The following is a 20,641-nucleotide window of genomic DNA, read 5'->3' as shown; positions in this document are numbered from 1 at the left end:
TTAAAGATGTCGCAGTTCCGCCCGAAAGGCGAAGCATCGATTGTGAGAGCAAAATAGTAGACAGTGTTAGGACTGGGAGGTCAATCCCACCGTTCGTAACCAGTTGTCAAGATTAGAGTCGGGCATGAATTAGATGGTAGCTGGCCCATGCCGTCGTCCAACTTATCCACGCTGAGGACGTTGTTGAAGGGAAGAACTGCTTATCATCGAGAACGAGGAATATAGGTTTATTTACAGTATCTACATAAGGACGTTGCAGTTCATCAGTCTAGCATGACTGCGAGAGAAAGTACATTGAGCAGCCGCACAACAGCGGTTTATAAACACTCGGTCCTCCCTCGATCCCTAGGTGAGGGAAACGTTCGACCAGTAGACTAGCCGCCTCTCTGCGGGAGGGCTTACACACACACACACACACTTCCGCACAGGTTCACGGTCCCCACCGACGTCAGACGGTCTTCGCAGAACTCGGGGCTTACGTCAGGAAAGGCGCATCTTATTCCCCGAGGTAACCCCCGCAGTGTGGCCGCCGGTGCTCCATTGTCTTGCGTCTAGAAAGGCGCGCCTCCGAAGACGTTCCCTCGGCAACTTCCCCGCTCGCGGCAGACCAGATCGGCGGTGGCGTGTTCAGTTATAAAGCCTGGTTCGTCGAGCTCATATCGGCAATCCCGCAACGTAGAGTGGCAGACGTGGCACACTGTCCTGTGGACACAGTAGACTTAGTGACGCCGTGTGGCTAGAAGGTTGCGATGGCGTTCCAGGAAAAGTTGACGCAGCTGTCGCAACTGGTTGGCAAAACTTGCACCTCAGCGGGCCGTTCTTAACAACAGTCATACGATGTAAGGGTAGTAGTTTAGCGGCCGCATAAACTTAGAAACATTCGCTTACTTAAATAGTACCACAGGAACGGCAGCATTGACAGTAGGCCAGATGAGTCGGGGGCAGGTTAAAAAGTGGAGATAACCAAATGCTGTGTAAGTAATTTCACAACGCCGTTGTCTTAACAAACACGGTGCCCGCGCGCAAAGGCAAGCATGAACACATCACACTCGATGACCGCATGCACTCGCTGTCAAAATGCCGGTGTGAGCAAGTGCGGCAGCGGCAGCGAGCGAAGTGACCTTCGTGGCTGTCTATCATTTCAACGCAAAAAGCGGCGAGAAAACAGCAAGCGCAACGGTATGAGTCGTCTGCAGATCGCTTTCAAGGTACGGCGCGTGCGACCGCCCGTCACCGCACAAAGGGCGCAGTTGCTGGCGGACCCCTCCCCGTCCCTGCCACGCTGCCTCCCCACTTTCTTGCCTTTCGCGCGCGAGATCGAGCCGCGATCGTCAGTTCCCCTTGCGCCAGGTCGCGAAATACCCAGTTGCTGCCGGAGCCCAACGACCCTCCCTTCCCTCCCTCCCACCTCTTAACGGCCTCTCGCGCGACGGAAGACGGGGCGTTTGCTCTCCACCATCTTCCTTAGCGCGAGCTATATTGACCCGCGATCGTCGGCTCCCAACGCGTGCTTTCACTCGCACAAACAGCCTGCGGCGCGCGGCCACGGTGTTATCGCCCTTGGGCGGAACTTTATATACGGAACGTCACACGCGACGCCAACGGCGACGGCAACCAGCAAACATGCGCCTGCAGTGTTCATATAATTGCTATTGCAATAAAAAAACTTTGAAGAAGACATTTCGAAAAATTCTTTCTTTATAAAGTCATAGGGGTAGCATATTTGTCGTTACTTCTGCCGTGGTCGTTCTGAATGTACAGTTCACCACGATGCCCAATGTTGTTTACGTGAGCAAAAGCAGAAGTATACAAGAAAACAAAGAAGAAAGGACCAAATTTCCCCGACAATCACGATACTCCCTAATGCGAATTTGAGCGCAGCCGTTTAGGTGTTTTGAATTCGCAACAGGCGTGGCAAAGAATTTGATTCTGGACGACAGGGTGTTCTCGGCGGTGGCGCTGAGCCTCGGCTCGGGCGGCTCGTTTAGCACCTGCGGCATATGAAGCATTTCCACCGGTTGCGTCGCTCATTGCCCAGAAAGAAAGCGTGAATACGCCTGCGAACGCGTGGCTGGCACGGGGCGCATCCTCTAGCGGCGGCGGCGCCGCAACCGAAGTAGCGCATGCGCAGTGGGTCTGAAACCCACGCCAATAGCCGCATGCCTGGTCGCCGCCGGCACTCTACCATACCCTCCTCCGCTTTCCGCCTCATGGTTCCGGTACACCCTCCTCTCCGCTTTTCTCTTCGCGCCTCTTCACCTTCGCCGCTTTTTTTCATCCCGCGCTGCGCGCCGCGCTCGCTCTCATCTTTCGCTGTGCTCGTTCGCTCGGTTACAAGTGACGCTGACGCTCGCCGCAGGAATGGGCTCCTAAGAGCGGCGCTCTAAATCTTTTTTTGAATAGCACTGCTTAAAATAAGTAGGTATGCATAATCAAAAATCCCTTAACGAGTGTGAGCTAAAGCTTCATAGAACAGAACTTCCTCCATGAATTCACGGAAGTGAGAATGCAATCGTAATTGGAACTGGGCTTCTTTCTTGCTTTTTGTTATCGCAGAACCTCGCATAAGAACTTCACGTTACGCATCGAATGCGTGCTTGTCGATCTGTCCCTCTTTAATCTTGGAACGCTTTTTTTATTGAAATGAAAATAAAAGAAAGAGAAGGCCTTCTGACTTCGTCTAGGTTGCATAGCAGCAGTGGGCAACCCTCAGACACATTGTGGCTAGTCGCCATTGCAATGGGAAAATACGTCAAGTGGTGCTTTACGCTTTAAGCAGTAATCGCTTCAGTAGCACGTGTTGTTGGGCTAGTTGGTTCATACTCAAGAATGTCAGACCGACGGACAGTCGAAATAATTAGCGCACACCTTTCCCTTGCCTCCTTTATTTCTATTTCGCTCTAAATGCCCATAGGTCTTATGGTCTGTAATTGTTCAGTATTCTTTTCAGTTGCCTGTCCGCTAACACAAGCACCAGTTAATTATGTGCCAGTTCACTTCGTGGCACGACGCTTAAAAGCCCTTCTCGACTCGTAATGCAACTCAAGTGCATCACGAGTGTGCCGCTGTTCCCAGTGGCTGAGAGATCCGCAGTGGTTCCCATTCTGTTCTTGGCACATAGGTTCATATTACAGTATACCACCGGTTTACTCGTTTCAGCGGCTTTTGCTATTATATCATTTTGCCCCTTTCTGTAAACTGCCTCCCATACTTTTCTAATTATAACTATTTCATGCAAGCGTACTTTCAGGTTTTATCTCGTACGACTGATAACGATGTCCGCTACAACACTAATTGACCTTCTATTACCACATGTACGATAAGCACCGACTTCAAACAATCGAGGTCAGTTTATAAAATATATATACTTCTGAACATGAAGCCGTACAGAAAAGAAAGTTAATTCTTGATCAAATTTATACCAAATCAGCTATACTGTGAACACATGACTTTTATCTTTATTTGGGTCAGCTCACTTGAAGCTGACTTTCTTTTGAAACTATTGCGTTCTGCCATTCAGTCTTTGTTAATCGCGTAGGTGTTTTGTGTGGTTTCTGGTGGACACGTATTTCTTTTTTTTTTTACTATACACAGTACGCCTGTCGAATTTATCCACTTAACTGTACAAACTGCACCCGCTACTAACTTTACCCTCTTTTCACAACTTTACCCACTAATACATTCTTGCTTGCTGGTTCATAATTTGTTTTGTAATTCCTTGTGTTGTTCCATGGAGAACAAATGCAGTTTAATTCTTTGAAGTTTTATTTCCGAGAAAACCGTAAAAGCTCCCTTTCAAATTTTGTACATGACATGTGGTATGGTAACTTTCTTTTTCCCGAGTCCAGCTTGCGTGTTTTCCCCGTACTAATGTAGTAATAATGTATGCTAATGAAATAAAATGAAACCTTATATATGCGCAAGGCGAAGCAGACACGGCTAACGCCTCCGATGTATCTATATATAATTCAGCTACTTTTTACACTCCGAACCTGTTCTAGCAAGCTTGGAGCGTAAAAGTATAGGCAAGCTTGAGTTACGCACTTGAGTATTTAAATTCCTAGAGAGAGCTTCTGAATTAACGCCTACGGTAGGCTACATCTTTATGCTTGGAACGCTGAACTACTCGCGTTCATTCCACGGAAAAGCGCACAATGAATTTTGAAAGCCTGCATGTATCGTTGTCTACAGTTTTTAAGCACACTACTTCGCAGTTTTGTAGTCTTCTCCATATGGCTATGGGAGGTCTGCATACTATCTATACACAGTATCCGTTACGGAACTCTGTTTCCTTTGGTCCGGATTTGGTTTAAGGGCCATCGACACGCATTGATTCCTTACGTTACGCTCGCGTTCCCTCAAATGAAAGGACGAAGAACACATGGTGACTATCTTTTAAGCGTCCCTGAACAACAGACGGTTTTTTACAGTTCACACGTCGGACTACGAGCCACATGATATACGTTATCTATTTGCCATTTATTCATGTCTTGAATTGCAAATTACGGCGACGTGTTTGGCTGCTCGTCAGCTCAAATGTTTCACTTCGCGAGCAAGTCCAGCGGCTGCCCGTGCCACTGTCAAGACGTGATGCAACGCTGCAACTTCGACCACTTGCTCGTCGGTCGCGGTACTCTGGGACATTCGTCGGGACGTGTCGACTCGAGACTGCACACCCCTGACAGCAGTGCACCCTCATTGCACCTTCGACCATCGCCTGGTCTCAGTGCGCGGAGCAGCCTTTGCTAAATCTTTCAACTTACATTTGAGGGCAGTAAAAGCGCAGCGCGTTAGCCGGCAGTCGCGGGAAATTTGTTTTTTAAATTTCGCACACTTTAAAGAAAGGCTGGAGAAAATTAAACAGGGCAGTTATCTGAGCATACATGAAGTAATGCGATGTTTCAGAACAAGCGTTGCAACTTTTGTGTTGATGATCTTTCGCTAGAGTTAATTCTTAAAAAGAAAATTAAGCAAACTGTGTTAATTACGCAGCTTGGTGGATTGGAAAAAGGATACCTTTTAATACTTGGCCCAAGTAAACTGAAACACCCTTGTGTGTGTGTATATATATATATATATATATATATATATATATATATATATTCGTCTGCCACTTGACCGCCTTCCCCCACATTTGCGTGCATATACTTTCTTCCACTTCGACAACCTTCTAATGCTACCGCATTAAAATGTAAGTGGGTTAAGGGTTCGATAGTTGCAGGCGTGCCTGAAAAGTTAAAGAAGTAGAAAAATACGTGTTTGTCCCGAAAGTAATGCGCCATATTTATTGTTTCTCGTAACTTGCTTGCCACCAAGTGTGTGTGTGTGTGTGTGTGTGTGTGTGTGTGTGTGTGTGTGTGTGTCGTATACACACAAATAATTGCGTCGCATTCACATTTACAATAGTGCTGTTATAGAACGGGCGCGAATAACCATATCAGCCGCGGTATTGTTGGGTACACAGGTGAATAGTAGAGAGAAACAAGACCCAGACAAAACTATGGCGCTGCAACTTTGTAGCAGCGCTTTTTGCCATGAAGTATGCAATAAAACCTCCGGTACAGCCCTGTTCTCAGCGGTGACTCTTTTGGTTGAGAGGTGGCACAATTACACCTATAAAAGCGTGCATCATCACTTTAGAAAACCGTAAATTTTTGATGGCATTATCTTTCATTCAATTATAGAAACTAGTACAGCGTTGATTTTTCGCCAACCAGTTTTTAACATCGCTACAGACTGCTCATAATCGATTTTCTTTTACCGCGTGCTTGAGCAATGGCTTGAGCATGCAACTGCGACGCATAATATAATAATTTTTGACAATTCTATGCAGATGTAGTCAGGAACATCGATAATACAGGATGTCTTCCTTCTCACTCTATCAGACGGGAACAATGAATAAGCTTGGCGCTGTTGACCTGAGATGCAGCAGTATCCTTCAATCTCAACTCTCGCAAAATTCCGATACGAATGCTAGGGAGATGACACAGAGGTGGTGATGGACTTCCACACCCACCGTGAATGCGCTGGATACGGAAAAGTCATTTGCTCAGTGACATACTCGCGGCCTTTTCCATATCAATGGAACCGTATTAATATGGACTGACATCGCGCCTCTCGGGCAAGAAGTGAGTGGACTTTGTTTACCATCGCTGGGTGACTGATGGGCCGAGCACCTGCGCTCATATTTCTCGACCCGGCGCGAACTCGTCGAGACGTATTCTTGGCTGCTCGCTACTCTTGGCTTGCTTCACGCAATCTGCTGGCTTCCGCTGTCCATACCGATTCCGCCGCAAGGGTCAAAGGACATCGAGATTGTTCAACGCTCCCCTTCGAGTTGCTAATTTTTCTTTTTTTTTTACTTCGCGCATTTGTCGTCGCTTTCGTTATGAAAGGGTTTCATCGTACAGTACGGTATACCTCGGGGCACTATAGACTTATTAGTATTCTATACCTGGTGTCTGTTAGTCTTTCTTCCTCTAAGTGAAAACGTGTTCTTCATCGAATGTTACCCTTTCCAGCTGGCAGTACTAACCAGAAAAACTGCGTCGTGACGGACGACTTGACACTTCTGTTTCGTATTTCTATGTTGCGCACTCTTTCTCGAACCAGCGCGAATTCGTCTGCAAGCGTAACGGCCGTGCACTCTGCGAAGCAATCTAGACCACCCCTGGTGTAAAGTGTACACATACTTTGTAAATAGGTTTTTTTTCTTACAGTTTTTCAACATGAAGGTTCAGATGACAGATCAAATTAGGAGCATCGTAGAGGCGTGTCCACTACTCATGTTCAAGAGGTATCTGTTCATGTTCTCTTAGACGTCCATCTGCACACCTGCCTTCTCCTCAGCACATCTCTCAGCACATCTGCCTGATCTTAGCTGAGAGTGTAGCGCTTTGCCACATCACCTTCATTTCGCTTCCTTTTTCTCCACCTACTAGATCTTTTTTTTTTCTTTTACAGAAAACAACCCAGCAAAGCATTTGTTTAAGAGCAGGCAGCATTTGCATTGGTCCATTAAATAGTGCCATTGGAAGGAAGCTTGATCTATGGCATGGTCTATGACGCGGTCTATGGTATTGTAGTTGCATGAACACTATTAAATTATTGACTTGGTAGCACAACTCCTTTCATTGACTTTAATATTTTAGTTCATTTAATGAACTACTCAAGGGGCTAGCGCATGGAGTGTAATGTGAACAAGAGTAAACTACTTGGTTAGTGTATGATTCCTCTGTTAAGCATGGCTTTAGAGGGTGTGGGATCTGAAGTCGTGGCGCGTGACATCACGGCTAGTACTGGAAGCGAACGAGGAACGCGCGACTCATGGTCGGGATACAATGGCCATGACTTGGGCCCATAGGTCGGCAGACTCACTCACGGGTACAGTGACTCATACTTGCTCCAGGCTCATTTCACCAGCGTGAGATAGAGCATTGGTCAGTGACAAAGGGTGCGTGTGAGTGGAGGGGAGCACGAACGGGAATTAGTGTCGGTGAATTTGATGGACAAGCGTGTAAACAGTAGTTAGTGTCGGTTAACGTGAGCACCTACGAGTGTCGGTGACGGTGATGTTGAGTGGACGTGCATATTAACGGAGGATGACCGCGGGCGAGTGTGAGTGGGCTTGAGTGCGTGTGTTATTGAGTGTCCGCGAGCGGGATATACACTCACTCGCATTCACTTACGTGTGTCACTTAGTGATGTAAACATATTCGCGTGTGAGTATATGAGTGGGCATCGGCTTATTCTGCCGACATATGCTTGGGCTTGCTAGCTAGCACTTCTGGACCACGACTTCCCCGCGACGTATAGAAATGCCTTTTCTTTTTGTATTTTTTTCCACATAGCTGAAGAAAGAATAAACTGGAAAAGTTGGCACCTCTTGAAGGCACCGGCTACTTCATCCACTATTCCTAGATAGCCTTCACACGAAACTTTTAGACACTAGTTGGTGGTGATGTAGCAGGAATGATAATTCCAGTCTTCGGGTGCTCTGCAAAAAATAAAAATAAAATAAAATAAACAAATAACAAGAAAAGCAGACATAGTCGATTTTAGAATCAGTACGTTGGTGAGAAACAGCGAAAATTCCATTTCACAGTACATGTAATCAGTACATGAAACTGGCTATGGTACTGGCGATAGTACTGACATTACACGGTACTGGTCATTATTCCGGCTGAGCCAATAAAGTGGGGGGGGGGGGGGGGTGCAGAATACTTCGCGAGGAAAAGGAACAGTTGACATGAGGAACAGTTGACATGCGTCCAGTGCGTTTAGATGCGGGATGAGTAAGCTTGGTCGGTTAAGATATATCTAATGTATTCGGTTAACACGATGTTAGTTGGGCTGCTGAGCACGAGGTCGCGGGATCGAATCCCGGCCACGGCAGCCGCATTGCGATGGGGGCGAAATGTGAGAACACCCGTGTACTTAGATTTAGGTGCACGTTAAAGAACCTCACGTGGTCGAAATTTCTGGAGTCCTCGACTACGGCGTGCCTCATAAACGGAAAGTGGTTTTGGCACGTAAAACCCCATAATTTAATTTTTTAACACGATGTTAGCATTGTCAAAACTGACGCTTTGGGATTTCTTAAGCTTTATTAGAGGCCCAGTTGCTAAGAGCCACGCTTACGTTCCAGGACGCATCTTTAGATATGAAGACCATAAGTTGCAGCGAACAGCTGTCCGGCTATATGTAAGCGCTGGTGAATTCTCGCATAGATATATTACGTAGAATAGAAGTTGGCTTGACTGTTCCGGACATTGCCCTCCAAATTAAATGACAGACTTCATGTGGATGGAACTAAGGCAATGATAAAGGATGAATTAGGGGTGACGGAATGCTCAGACGGACAGCTCACGATACAGCAGAATATCAAATCTCAGGACAGGCTGCCTGAATATGCCAGCAACAATTTGTGCTGAAGTGTGTCCCCACGTACCCTAATCGTAATCGAACTTTGATTCTGAATGTGCGAACGAATACCCAATTGCCATTGCGACATTTAATACCACTTTTTCATTGTTTCAAAAGACACGCGCGCAGAATTGCCGTCCTTTCCTGACAGCTCAGGATCGCGATAACCCCACGGATAATTTTTCACGTTATCTCTCGCGCCGTACGATCGCGACTGCTGATAAACAAAAGCCGAACGCGACGCTGTCGCTCCGGCATTAAGCAACTGTTGCAGTTTTGTCTACTACTGCCTTTACCCATTCAGCGCACCGTTCGTCTCGAAGACTCAATTACACTGCGCGGGCACTCCCAAAGCTACGGCAAAACATTCCCCGCGAGTGGAACAGGGAGCGCGACCGCTGCTGGGACTCCTTGCAGTCGAAACGACGGACCTTGGCTGGCAAACGTCTCCCTTCCCGTTACGCAACAACATATTCAAGTGTGGCGCCCCCGCGGGAGCTCTTTCCCGCTCTCGGCGTTGGCGCAATTCAATGCATTTCAATGCAACCTAAGAAAAAAAAAAAAACTCGCACGTGCGTTGGCACAGAACAAGCTAGGAATGACAAACGGCCGGCTCACGCAAGACTGCATCGTTTGCAGGTATTCACGCGCGAGCGAGACGACAAGCTGCCAGCGGACTCCACAGCTGGTTAAAGCCTGTGAAGTGTAACCGCGCCTTGGCAAGACGTGATCCCAACTCTTGCTCTTGCGGTTGACGAGTACAGCTAAACGTAGGCGTGTACTCGGGAGGCGGAAAGAAGAGGCAAATCTCCAGGGCTACTCACCTCCACGAATCTCCGCTAACGTTAGAAAAGAAAGCAAACCACTAAGTCTCGCGTATTCTCCGCGTAAATGCGTGGTTTCGCATGACTACACCACGCCAAAGAATTTACCGCGTCGAAGAAGTGCGACCGAGCGATCATAACCGGCGCTCCAGAAAGTACGAGATGCTCTTTTTGCTCCTGTGGTATCTTTCACCGTCAGAAGAAGGGCGAGAGGGTAAACAGAGAGAGAAAAAAATAAAAGATCAAAGAAAGATGTAACTGGACTCGGAAGATCCGTCGTCGTTTTCAGGGTCCGTCTTCGCTCAGGCATTCGACGTGCTGCTGCTTGCTCCCTTTCACTTACCCCCAGTATCCCCTCCAGCTCACCCCCTCCACTTCCAGCATGTCGCTTCACTCTCGCGTTCCTCAGTCCTCGGCGTCCACGCGCAGAAATTCGACTTTCTGCACCCCCTACGTGTGTCTCTGTGTGTGCATTTGTGGTCGCCGCGGTCGGTCAATTCGAGGCCAACCAGAATCATCCGTCGGCCGCGCGGACGGCTAGATTAAACCGGCCGATAAAGGCCATCCAAGACCTTTTGCAGATGCGCGCCAACGGAATACGATTTGAGCTAGTAGCCGCATGTCGCCGAGACGCATTGGCAAAGAAGGAAGAGGGCAGTAGTGGGGGCAAGGGGGGAGGGGGGGGTTATTGCGTGCGGGGAAGATGGCACCAGTGCGCGCGCGCGTGTGTGAGCGTGTGTGCGATGCGCCTGTCCAAGAGGCCACCCTGCAAAACTGGAATAAAGCAAAAAAACCTTGAATGAAATGAACTGGTTGTCCTGCTCTCTGTGAAGACGATGGGCACCTCTTCCGAGGGCAAGGGGGCCAAACTGCACAGATAAAAAAAAAAAAGAACTAAAAGCCGAGGGCTTTCTCTTTACTTCCCTTTAGAAATTAAGAGACTTGAGGAGGAAAGAAGCTAAAAACCGTCTGAAAGCAAAGAAGGAATAATAATTGCAAAACCCGGTGAGAAGAAGGCAAGAAGAAAACTGGTAAGGCGCTGCATCACGAATGGGTGTCCGCGTCTCTGCGTCACGTGACCGTCCAGGATTGGACCGCGTGCTGGACGACGAGGGGATCCTTCGAGCGATGGGTATAAAAGCGACAGTCCGCTACTCGGAGATCATCACCACTTCACTTTGCTCTCTTCGGCTTGTGCTTGGGAACAGCTGCTCCTCTCCTCCGCCAAGATGATCAAGGTAAGGAGACGACGCGAACGACTTCTTGTGACGCCACCTTCCGGGCCAAAACGAAAAGAAGCCGAAGAAGAGAGGAAAACGATAGCGCCGCCTTGAGGACTTTGCGCCCGGCATCTATTCTTTTCGTTCCTCCAAATCACGTGCTCCGAGTGTACGACGGACTCCCTGGAACGCTTTAATGATACCGGTGGACAAAGAGAGGGACTCGTGCAACGTCTACTTGCCTTACGCTTTACGAATGCGCTCCTACAGCCGGAAACGAGGGAACAAGGGGATCGTTACTCGGTGGAGGATCCTCGACGGCCGTTGTATAATGTGGGACTTGCACTATTAAGCGTCTAAATATGGGTGGCTACGGAAAAACTGACAATTTAATTGTGAGCAAAATTAATTGTTATTATTGACCGCGCCTGCCATGGATTTGTTGTTGTGGGGTTGTTTACTTGGATTCAAGTAAGCGGCTGATTTCCGAGAGAATTTGATCGTGCAAAATAAGTGTGATGAGGCTAATGGTTGCCGATATACAGTAATGAAATGAAAGGCAAATTTGAACGCTAGGGTTGGAGAAGGCGGCCCTCCTCAACCAACTTTACTCTGTCGGAAAGATATTGCGGCGTACGTTGATTTGTTGACATCAGCCACGATTTGATAATCAACGTTAGGCACAACAGTTGCAACTTTCGGCGTTTATAGAGTTTGACATCCCAGTTCTTAAGAAAATGCTACTTTGCTGCAGATCGCCGCCATCCTTGCTCTGGCTGTTGCCGTCCAGGCTGTCCCAGTGAGGTTCAACGCCGAAGGCGACCTCGACACCGTAAGTACCGCTTCTGTTCACGCAGTATCTGTCTTATCACAATTGGATCATTGCACCTGATTGTACTTATGTTACGGCTGAAAATAGATTTCCAAAGAAACATCCCGCGAAATTTCGTATCAAGATTACTCTAAGGCATGAGAGGAATTATTCGTGTGCTCAGAAAGGCCATGTTTTCGCAGCATCCATTGAATCCGATAGATAGTACTTTCGAGTGACTATCACTTCCTTTATGTGATGATGTGTCAGTGGCTTTTAGGATAGCTATATTATTCTGGGATAGAAGTTGAATATAAGGTGTTTAGTGAAACCGGTGTTGAGGGATTTGAACAAATGTAGCCTTGCTACGCGATATAATCTTGATTAGAGCTTTACAGCTGCCCCCACTAGCTTGACACTTTGCAGTATTGCAAAGGTCAGCATAATGAAACTAAGACAGGAAAAACCGGCGCATCACACCGAGCCAGGTTGCAGAGAATACGGAAAATGTTACTTGAGAGAGAAAGAGAAGAAGTTATTGAGGAAACTCATAGAGGGTGGCCTGAGGTAATATTCTGTAGCCTGCAACTCTGCTCAGAAGGGTGTGAGGAGTGATGATGAGAATAAGCAAGCTGGATATATACCTCGAGGCTTAAAATCGAGTAATACCATATGGTAAAACTGCTTAGTGACCGTTGCTTATGTGTTCCTTTTTCTTCATCTGCCCTTCCACGTGACAGGCCGCCCAGACCTTCGCCCGCGCCGTCCTCTCCTCTGACGACTCCCTGAGCCAGCCAATCCCATACTCCTTCAAGCACGAGTCTTCCACCGAGGAGGGCACCCACACCCACGAGGAGTCTGGTGACGGCAACGGCCGTGTGACCGGCAGCTACACCCTGACCCTCGCCGACGGCCGCCAGAGGACTGTCCGTTACACCGCTGACGAGACCGGCTTCCACCCCGAGATCGTCACCAACGAGCAGGGCACCGAGTCCAACAACCCAGCTGACGCCAGCATCACCTCCAGCGCCCTGTCCGGCCCAGACGCTGCCCACGCCGCCGAGCCCGAGCGTCTCCGTCTCCTCGCCTCCGGAGGATTCAAGTCCAAGGCCTAAGCTGGAACCACTAGAACGCCCTTCCACGGACAACGACGATGACCACGAAGCGAAGAATCAAACGAAAAGGCTCTCTCCCCCCTATTTATGTTTCCCCCTTCGGCAGCAGAACCTGCGCCACTGTTCTTCAGTGCCTCGTGCATCTGTGAAGAGCTCATCCATTCCTATTCGAACCAGGCGTCGCGCAACATGCGCCGCGACCTTTTAGGCTTTTGAAGAAGACATGTACGTACGTCCCCGTCGTTCCCTGTAGCGGGATGGCGCTGCCCTGGCTATTTCTCCAGTGCTGGCAAGTGGCCGCGTGTTAAGGAGAAATGGAAAAGGTCCCCGGTTACTCCCCATCCGAGAAAGACAAGAAACTGCCATCTCTGTTTGTAAATGTGCTGAAGCCAGAACATGGAATCTTGATTGTCGTTTGTACGTTCTGTGTTTTTGTCTTTGTCCCGTGGCCTCGTGCAATCTGATTTTGTTGAGACCACTGCGTTCGTCACTTTCCTTTTCTTTCTTCATTTCCCTCCTCGCTCTGGAGACGGTTAGCGCACGTTCCCCCAGACACCTACGCATACATATGTTGCCCGATCGCTTCCTCGCTGTGATAGGAGCGGCTCCCTAACATCCTCGCAGAGCCCCTTCTGACGTAACGCTAACTAGCAAGCTAGCTTTAAGTAACAATTGCGGGTCACATATATACGTATAGTGTACAAATACTTATTCCTTATTTTTGCTTATTTCTACTTTTCTTTTGCTTTTCCTAACACTTTTTTTTCACAATACAGAAGCACTCCACTACTTGACGGTTGTGATAAGCTTGTCGATGTGTGCAATGCTTCGACGGGGGTAGTCGGCACTAGACATTGCAGCACCTAACTAGTACGCACGCCATGCCTTGCTTGTCTCGCGTGTTTGTCTACGTCACTGTCCAATGTTCCTCTCACTAGTTTGTGTGTCCTTGTCAGTTCTGTGTACTGGTTTCATGAACTACAAAATAAAACGCAAAGCAAGCCCTGTATGAAGCAGCACGCACTGAGACATTCCATTCTTTCCGATGTTACCTCATATACGACGCACTGCGCCACAAGGCTACGCGACTTCTCTTTTTCAGTCCTCTCTCTTGCGCATGCCCTTTAGTTCCCTTGGGCGTTTAGGTTTCCAGTTCATATGATGGGAAAGCGAGCTTCAATACATGTTACGCACACTAAACAAACTGTTCCCCACGATGCACTCCCAGAGTCCAATATAGTTTGCAAGGCTCAAGCATTGGCAGGTAGACGACGTTGCATACGATGATCGCCAATACTGTAACTAAGCTTTCCTGTATAGTGTTTGGTTTTGCTAGCAAGCTTGCCAACACCAAGTGAGGCGGCTATGTGAAGCTTAACGCCTGATAGCCGAGATTACCTCACTGTACTATGTTGGCTTTCATATAAGCCTTCTCCTTACTTATTTCTGCCCGTAAGCTTTTGCTTCCAATAGCTCCGGCGCCATCTTATTCGTCGTTTTTTGTTATATTTCTCTGTTGCTCTCCAAGTTTCTTGCGAAACGACTAATGCCACTATAATGAAGTTGGTCGCCATCGAAACCACTTACGCGAGATCGCTTCTCTATCTTCGCTTGCGTGCAAGAAACTCCCGCTGTCCTTTCAGCCCCTCATCAATGCAAGTCCCATCGCATATCATCGCTACCATCCACAAGTTAGTTGTAATATACTTAGCACAGCTGGGACCCACAAGTTCCTCGAAAAGTTCATGCATTATCCCCGTATTACGACTATTGCCAGGAAGCTCTCCCTCAACTTCACCGAATGGCGCACAGCGGCACCTCTCGACTTAAGGAGGCACTGCCCTTCAGTAAACATTCTTGGTGATTATCTACGACGAGGATTTGTTTGGGAAACGTACCTTCAGCCCAACGCCTTCTGGCATACACCGAGAGCACCTGGTTCAGAGTTAACGCTGTGCTTGGCGATGGAGCGCTATTGAAGCTCAATGACCACTTCGCTATATGGAGGAAGGGAAGGCTACATGGGAGGGAGCATGACGTGACGATTTTGACGCCTAGTCATAGGAAATGTGAAATTGGCCCTCGTCGCGCGATAATCAAGTGGTAATTTCTAGCCGCCGAGGGCTTGGATACTGTGAAGATCTATAGTGAAGAGAGTGGGTGGCGAGGGGTTATCGCGACACAGGCGTCCATGAGACACCATGAGCCAAATAATGCCTTGAAAGGAGCGGAAACCATGTAAGACCTATTTTCATTGAATCAATGCGCAGATGGGCACCAAGGAAAGGGAGGGGCACCGCCAGATGGGGTTGCTTTGCCGAGGCTAGCTGCCTGACATTATGTTCCCTCCTATAGTCTTTTACTGCGAGAGCAACTATAGAGACACTCCAGGCGAAATTGCGCTTTCGCACGTCGTTGTCGCCGTGATGTTCCGTATACATTCCAAATGCGATAAGATCCCATCATGAATAAATAATTAAGAATAATTATCTAATTAGATGTTGTGAAAAGAAATAATCTGAGCATCTCCAAGCTGCGTGGCATTTGCACATATTTAATGTTTGGCTCAAGTTACGTGGGACACTTTGTGTACCACCCCAGGTTCATTCAGTATATCGCATACGGTTTGTTTTATGCTTATGATCAACGCAAGGAACGCCATCAATTATCTGCTTGACCCGCAAGGTTCTCAGGCGTTGTATGCTTGGCCTGAGCCCGTATTATTTTATTTCGACCGTCGCGTTTAGTTTTTCCATTCTTCGAGACAGTGCCGCGCGCGTCTTGTTTACCTTGGTGCGTTCGTTCTCCCGCCTCAATAAGAGCCAAAGTGCTTCGCTTTATGTGGGCTCGCAAAGAGTGGATTCCCGCCCCTCAAGCGTCTCACTTGAATTCGCGAGCGAAATCTGACGATGCCCGCGCGCTCTATCCCTTCCAGCGCAATTATTCAAATCGCGCCCACTGGCCTATCTTCCACGGGATGAAATGCGATACCCGAGCTTCGAGAGCAGTCGATAAGCAGGGAGACTAATCCCCCATACGTCAAAACAAGTCTGTGCTCCCAGGGCACGCAACAAAACCGTAAAGCACGTGGATTCTAGCTGCGCAGTGATCTAGGGCGCGTACTGGTATGCGCTGCGATTCCCGAGCGGTTTCGCAGTATTTGAATGGGTTAGCGAGAAGGAAGTGCCAAGCGGGACGCCATCCATGCAAAGAAGGCATACGAGTGCGCAAAGGCCGTGCACGTGAATGCCGACTCTTTCGAAAGCATTGGGAAGAGTAATGGCGCGCTTTCCATTTACGTCTTTCTTTATTTTACTTGATCTGCCTCACTTTCTTCTCTTTTACATTTTTTTTTAACTATCAAGTGAGTTCGCAGCTATCATTCGCAGGTGCGAGGACTTGCCTAAAAAAGTACACCGCGAAAAACGTTTACTTATTTGGTATACGGAGCAGGAGCAGACCTTCCCCTCACTTTTTTATTTCATTCATTCATTCATTCATTCATTCATTCATTCATTCATTCATTCATTCATTCATTCATTCATTTATTTATTTATTTATTCATTTATTTATTTATTTATTTATTAAATTATTATGCTCCCGCATTATGTACCACGGTGTGCCTCCGGGACTATTGCGACACTGACGAAAGGCCTCACATCTGTGATTAACATTTGCTGCAAGCGGGGTTAATATGAATTCGCTACATTTCGCGTTTCCATAAGCGCGCTATCGAAAGTTCGTCGGCTGCCATACAAGCCGAGATAAATAGGACAGCGGAATTGAACTATGATCGCGTATGCGCTTCTGTTTGTGGAGAGCTATACCGCGCCGTTTCTTTAAAGTCATTTCTTTTCTTTGTATGCGTTACCGCAAGCTTATCGAATCGGACTAATTTATTATTTATTATTCTTGCTATAATTTATCGAATCGTGCTATAAAACCCGTAATACTTGTTTCTTCTTGTCTTATTTAGTGATATTACTTTACGCAGGTAGTAACCGGCGTAAATTGTCGAAGTATAAGCTTTACCTCCGAGGCGCCTAAGTTCCTTCTTGCCTACTTCAATAAAAACTTTTTCATTACCCTTGCCGGCATTTCAAGTTCAGTTAGCTGCGACGTGTGTAATGCAGTACGCATGGCATATAGCCGTATGTTCCAGCGAAGACCTTTGGGTGGTAAAGAAGAGAGGGAAGCTGCAATTAAGAGGCGATGTTTTTGTCAACCAGGCAGTCATTTGTGGCGGTGCACTTGAGGATCTGTTTTACAGCGACATACGAATGTAAATAATTCACAGAAACATCACGAAAGCTTCCGGGGACACGTATGTAAAACCAAATTGTAGCCAGTCGCTACGCAAGGCGTACACATTTGCGATAAACTGTAGGCCTAGCACAAATTTTGGGATATTCGTATACATGAAACGAGCGGTGAAATACATCAGTGTCCCAGATAACATATTGTCGCTCTGCGACGTTTTTATCCCAAGAAGCTGAACAAAGGATGGGAGGATGACAGCGTCAGCTGACAGAAGCTCGCTAAACAGCGACACTGTATTGACCCTTTCCACGGCGATCCCGTGGCCGCTGCCGTGTTTCATCACGTGATGACGCGTCCATTGCTATACCTCAGCTGCCTCCGTTGCCTGTGCGTTTACAATAGATGTACTACATGAAGCTGTTGCTGCTCGGAAAACCTCTGTTTCGGCGCTTATCGTAGACGGTGACTGAGTGGACGACACGCGAAGCTTCGGCTACAGCTTCAAAGGCCAGGTAAGCACTTTCGCGGCTCATTAATCTTTTTACACACGGCGCGAGCAACGTGTACGGGGCTTGTAGTAAAAGCGGGGCTAAAATGTATTCCAAGCTATTCTATCTTTCCGCTTATGAATTGAATCAGTATCAATGTGTTTAGCTCTTCGTTATTTATTCAGCAAACACTTTTAACCAGCTACTTGTCACGTTTCTAACTCAGTAAAGTTCCCCGGGCGGTCACCATCCGATTGTTAAATTCCTGCCTGATTGCTTGCGGCTGTGCTTGTTTGAGATACATTTGTTCTTGCTGGGCATAAAGCTTGTAACGTAGATGCTCTGCACGTTGTAATAGCTTGTATCAAATATGTATTATCGATAGTCGCTCGCTTACTGTGGGGACCGTTAAGAAACGTTCATCTTCGAACATTAATGTGCTGTCGGTGTAGTCGTCGTCACCCATGCTTCGGCGTATTGATTCAAGGGCGCAACCATTCACGTGATAAGTTGACGATAGATAAACGTTTACGGGACCTTTCGTGCTGGACATAAGAAACGAGATCAACTACATTGTCGATGGAAGAGCGGTCACGTCGGAAACCAGCCATGGAACTCGGATAAATCTTGTAGTGTTCAAGGTACCATTCCAGGCGGCCAAGGATCATCCGTTCCATTATCTTTCCTACACAGCTTTATTCTTAGATGTGAAAGGGGCATACGATAACGTATTGCATGAGGCTATTCTCGACGCTCTTGTGACGGTTGGCCTAGGTGGCCGAGTATTTTTATGGATTGCAAGTTACCTATCTGCAAGATCATTCTATGTATTAACTGACGATGGCCCAACTACGCGACGCTATACCAGCAAGGGCGTTCCTCAAGGCGGTGCTCTCAGCCCGACGCTATTCAACCTCGCTCTTATTGGGCTTGCTGAACACTTGCCAACTACCACCAAAATTTCAGTATACGCAGACGACATCTGTCTCTGGACTTCGGCAGTCACACGTCCTCAGATACGTGCACGGCTTCAGAGAGCGGCTACTTTGACAGCGAGCTACTTGTGCGAACAAGGTCTCAGCATATCGCCAGAAAAATGCGCCCTAGTGGCGTTTACTCGCAAACCAATGACGCCTTATGTCATCTCAATCAACGGGCGGACCATTTCCTATGTCAGAACCTACAGATTTCTAGGCGTAATTATCGACCGAGACCTCTGTTGGAGCCCGCACGTGGCTTACATGAAACGACGCCTAACAGCAACCTCCCAGTTGTTTAAATACCTGACAGGAAAGACGTGGGGGATGTCAGTAGACGCAATGCTGAGACTATACAGAGCTCTCTTTCTCGGTTTTTTAAGATACAGTCTACCTGTACTGAACAACACCTGCAAGACAAATATTCGTGTTCTGCAAGCAGCGCAAGCTCAAGCACTCAGAGTTTGTCTTGGTTTGCCGAGATGCACGTCAACTGAGGCAACTATTGCGATTGCTCGGGACCATCCAATGCAGACTCACATCACGGTGGAAACCCTGAGAACGCATATCAGACATTTGGCACGGGCCCCCTATCACCACCTTGCAACACTACCTTCAGACAGGCACCAAGCATCATTCTCAAAAACTATTGTCAAGTACAACGACAAACTTCCCTCGGGCTTCACCGCTGCATCTAAACCATCGATGCCCCCTTGGTGCCTTGTCAGCCCCACAGTCCATCTCAACGTGCCAGGAATCGGGAAAAAGTCTGAGCTGTCGTCGCCTGTGCTGAAACAACTGTCTCTGCTTCTTCTGCACGAGAGGTACGCAGACAGTGCACATATCTATACTGACGGTTCCACAAACATCCAGTGTTCGTCCGGTGCTGCAGTCGTCCCAGAAAGAGGTATTACCATCAGCTTTAGGACTGACCACCCAACGACATCTACATCTGCGGAACTAGCTGCTCTTCGAGCTGCACTTTGTTTTGTCAATCGGGAACCACCTCGACAATGGTCAATTTTCAGCGACTCAAAGGCAGCCCTACAATCTGTACTATCAGCTCTGCGTCGCGGGCCATCTGAACAGCTCGTATTCGATATTAGATGCCTACTTCATACATCACATGAGAAAGGACATCACGTGACGTTTCAGTGGCTGCCAAGTCACTGCGGCGTCATCGGAAATGAAGACGCCGATAAAGCCGCTCGGACAGCTCTTGAAGACACACAGGAAGAGGCCATACCACTTTCACGTTCCGACGCAGCCAGCAGACTTCAAGTGCTTGCACAGGAGATCACGCTCTCTCTATGGTGCACACCAAGCAGCCAGACCAACCGCAGCGATCATCAACACGACCTGCCCTCCTTGATGCATCTCTGTATGCCAACCGGACTCCGCCGAAGTGAGGCCACCCTGCTTTATCGCTTATGGCTAGGGGTGGCCTTCACGAAATCTTACTCGTTTCGCATTGGAATGGCCGACAACGCTCTCTGCAATGCCTGTCTTTGCGAGGAGACGCTGGAACACATTCTGTGCGACTGTCCTGAATATAATGTTCAGAGACAGTCCATGGCGTCCGTTCTAGCGCACCTTGACAGTAGACCATTGTCAGTTGCAACCATTTTCACATATCGCCGACTGAAGACATCGCAGCTGAAGGCGACGAAGGGACTACTTCGGTTTATGAAGGATACGGGCTTGGACAAGCGACTGTGACAGTGATGTCACGTGCCACACAAGAGTGACAGACTGTAACCAACGATGTGTGTGCCGTGTTATGTGCCCTCTATCTCTTCTCCCCATCTTTCATCCCCCCCATCCCCCTCCCATGTGTAGGGTAGCAAACCGGTTAGGCAAAACTGGTTAACCTCCCTGCCTTCCTTCTCCACTTTTTCCTTCCTTCCTTCCTTGACGATAGAGCGGGCGTAAGTTGGCGTGCGAATTGGGGTGGATGTGTGTAGATAACGTGCGAGAAACGTACTATAGAGTACTAGATGCCAAAAAGCGATGCTACTCCC

At 47.9% G+C, this 20,641-nt stretch overlaps 1 protein-coding gene across 2 annotated transcripts; it reads left to right on the top strand.

Annotated features, from left to right (window-relative positions):
- The first annotated feature begins 10,472 nt into the window (after window positions 1-10,472).
- On the top strand, window positions 10,473-13,904 carry LOC126521471 (cuticle protein 10.9-like). Of its 2 annotated transcripts, none has more exons than XM_050170177.3 (3): window positions 10,473-10,987; window positions 11,724-11,801; window positions 12,521-13,904. In XM_050170177.3, exons 1-3 carry the CDS (start codon window positions 10,979-10,981, stop codon window positions 12,893-12,895), a joined length of 462 nt encoding a protein of 153 aa, XP_050026134.1. In that variant the 5' UTR covers window positions 10,473-10,978; the 3' UTR covers window positions 12,896-13,904. The 2 variants fall into 2 exon arrangements, with proteins under 2 accessions (XP_050026134.1, XP_054922008.1); XM_055066033.2 differs by lacking the exon at window positions 10,473-10,987 and adding an exon at window positions 11,135-11,364.
- The last annotated feature ends 6,737 nt before the right edge of the window (window positions 13,905-20,641 follow it).

This window comes from Dermacentor andersoni, chromosome 6 (assembly GCF_023375885.2).
Source record: "Dermacentor andersoni chromosome 6, qqDerAnde1_hic_scaffold, whole genome shotgun sequence".
In the NCBI taxonomy this organism is placed as follows: Eukaryota; Metazoa; Arthropoda; class Arachnida; order Ixodida; family Ixodidae; genus Dermacentor; species Dermacentor andersoni.
The sequence above is the reverse complement of the archived record's forward strand: the minus strand, read 5'-3'. Positions and strand labels throughout refer to the sequence as shown.

Coding starts and splice junctions, on each gene's coding strand:
- LOC126521471 (XM_055066033.2), top strand. CDS start 11,332: ATGGGTGGCTACGGAAAAACTGACAATTTAATT. Junction 11,365..11,723: donor GAAAAACTGACAATTTAATT/GTGAGCAAAATT, acceptor ACTTTGCTGCAG/ATCGCCGCCATCCTTGCTCT. Junction 11,802..12,520: donor CCGAAGGCGACCTCGACACC/GTAAGTACCGCT, acceptor TCCACGTGACAG/GCCGCCCAGACCTTCGCCCG.